At 38.7% G+C, this 2,384-nt stretch overlaps 1 protein-coding gene across 1 annotated transcript in view; it reads left to right on the top strand.

Annotated features, from left to right (window-relative positions):
- The window catches only part of LOC121813310, a 6,986-nt gene that overhangs the window by 1,547 nt on the left and 3,055 nt on the right, over positions 1 to 2,384 (top strand). The window contains exon 3 of the mRNA XM_042217006.1: positions 2,061 to 2,225. Coding sequence (XP_042072940.1) covers positions 2,061 to 2,225 — 165 coding nt within the window. The remainder of the gene's footprint in view (positions 1 to 2,060; positions 2,226 to 2,384) is intronic.

The following is a 2,384-nucleotide window of genomic DNA, read 5'->3' as shown; positions in this document are numbered from 1 at the left end:
TTACCCTACGATTCAGCACAGGAAGGGCGGGGTGAGTAGCTCAAATGTGCTGTTAGCATGTTAGCAGAGCGATGCTACTGTGAACCGAGGAGCTATTTTCTTGATGTGAGCTTCTACTCAGGGTTTTTTCTTCCAAATCAGAGCAGAAATTTTTTTGTTAAGATACTGGATGTTGTGTTTTTCTCCATAATTTTAATTATAAGCTAGATATATTGCTGCTAACAGCAACAGGGATGAGTCAGTGAGTCAGTTGGGCTTGTGAATCATGATTCATGAATCAGTAAAGTGATTCTCGAGTATTGAACGATTCGTTCATGATTAGTGCATCACTACTCACGACTCACTAACCCCCTCCCTCCTGTGTTGAATCGTAAGTGTAAGCAAATCAGTCAGGACTCGCTTACCCCCTCCCTCCTGTGCTTAATCGTAGAGGGAATGAATCACTCACTCACTCACTCACTCACCCCCTCCCTCCTGGATCACAGCTTCTTCTTCTTCTTGGTTGGCAACCAATGTTAAGGCGCATTACTGCCCCCTGGCTCACAGCTCAGTGGACATTTAGATGAGAAAGTATATATTTGACACATTTAAGGAAAATACTAATAAAATAAAAATAAACAAAATAAATGTTTATTAAGCAATTTTTATAGGAAATTGCTTAATTTTAGAAATGTTTTTGCTCTTTTTTGCTCTATAAAATAGTTGTTTTCTTTTATCATCTTAGCAGTAGGATTTACATGAAAAGAGAAACAAATTAAGTTTGAGTGAAAATGTACATTTTTTTGCACTCTCTGGTCAACTGACTGAGTGAATCAAATGACTCAAAAAACCCGATTCACTTTGGTGAGTGACTCATTAAAACTCGATTCAATAAAAAGAATCAAATTTACAATCACTCGCTCGTGAGTGTGTCGCGACAGCTTCTCAGACTGCGCACGCGCAAACATATAAATGTCGGTGAAAAAGACGGAGTAGCACGGCAGTGCAGTGTGTGATCTGGACATAAGCGATGGAGGCACTTGTAGAACTTTGGAAAGCTCATCCAAGCCTTTTCGATGTGGCCTCAAAAATTTATCAAGACCACAACAACCGTGAAAACAGTTGGATTTACATTGCTGCTCAATCACAGCTGCCTGATCAATGTTTTTGATTAGCAATTTAACAAAGTTGATGGTGGTGGTGTGTCTGTGTGAGTGAAAGACAGAAAGGGAGAGCGAGCGACAGAATTTCTGTTATAATCTTCATTTTATGGACGCGCAGTTTGAGCACTCAGGTCGCATCAGGCCGTATAGTGTGAGACCTGCATCGTGACCTACGAACTTCTAACCCCTGCAAGTCAATCGTACAGTTTGAGCAGGAGCTGAATCGCGCGACTGAAAAAAACGCACAGTGTCTGCCCAGCATAAGGCGAGCTCAGGGAGGACAGAAACCTCCCATGGAGCAGAAGGGGAAAAGCTCGCTTGATCTTGATTTTCAGTATGAATACAGACCATGAAAGCGGGGCCTCACGATCCTTCTGAATTTTGGGTTTTAACCAGGAGGTGTCAGAAAAGTTACCAGTAACTGCAGTAACTGTAACTGCATTTTCACACGCACAGTCACATACGCTCACTCCTGTCTCTATTGCAGTTCCTCTTTGTCTCAACACACATATGCTGTGCTGAACATCAGCTTATATTCCTAACTTTATACGCTCTCTTTCACTGCATTGATTAGGCTTATATCTCATTGTATTTATATATGATTAAAATTATTTATGATTAGCAGATTACTGGAACCAGTTCTTTGTTATAGTACTCTGTGTTACTCTAATCATGAGGAGGCTAGATGTCAAGTTCTTTATGTCTCTTCTGGATAGCGATAAGCCTGGGGATCTCACACCTTTCATCACTTTAGATGAGAGCCATTAAAGTGCTGAATTATTTGCATAATGGTTTTTTGGAACCCAAAGTGAATAAAATTTTTATAAAATTTGTGATTTTCTTTAGTATTTACCCATCATTGCTGTTTGTTTCAATTTTAAAAATATTTAATTAATATAAATGTATATTTCCAAACAGGATTAACTCAAGTGGAAAAGAATCGTTTTCTTGAAATGAAAAAAAAAATCAAAAGATTTAGAGCTCCAGAACAATCAGCTGCAGGGTCAGTGCAAAAGTCCATGGAGACCTTCAGTATACTGTACACATACCCCAAATGTCCAACTCAAAGGAAATCTATCACAGGTAAGATATTTACAGCCCCAGTGCGCATATCTATCTATCTATCTATCTATCTATCTATCTATCTATCTAGATAGATAGATAGATAGATAGATAGATAGATAGATAGATAGATAGATAGATAGATAGATAGATAGATAGATAGATAGATAGATAGATATG

This window comes from Haplochromis burtoni, unplaced genomic scaffold, assembly GCF_018398535.1.
Source record: "Haplochromis burtoni strain Fernald_Lab_line unplaced genomic scaffold, NCSU_Asbu1 Contig_1454, whole genome shotgun sequence".
Lineage (NCBI taxonomy): Eukaryota > Metazoa > Chordata > Actinopteri > Cichliformes > Cichlidae > Haplochromis > Haplochromis burtoni.
Note: the sequence above shows the minus strand (reverse complement) of the source record. Positions and strands in the feature narration are given on the sequence as shown.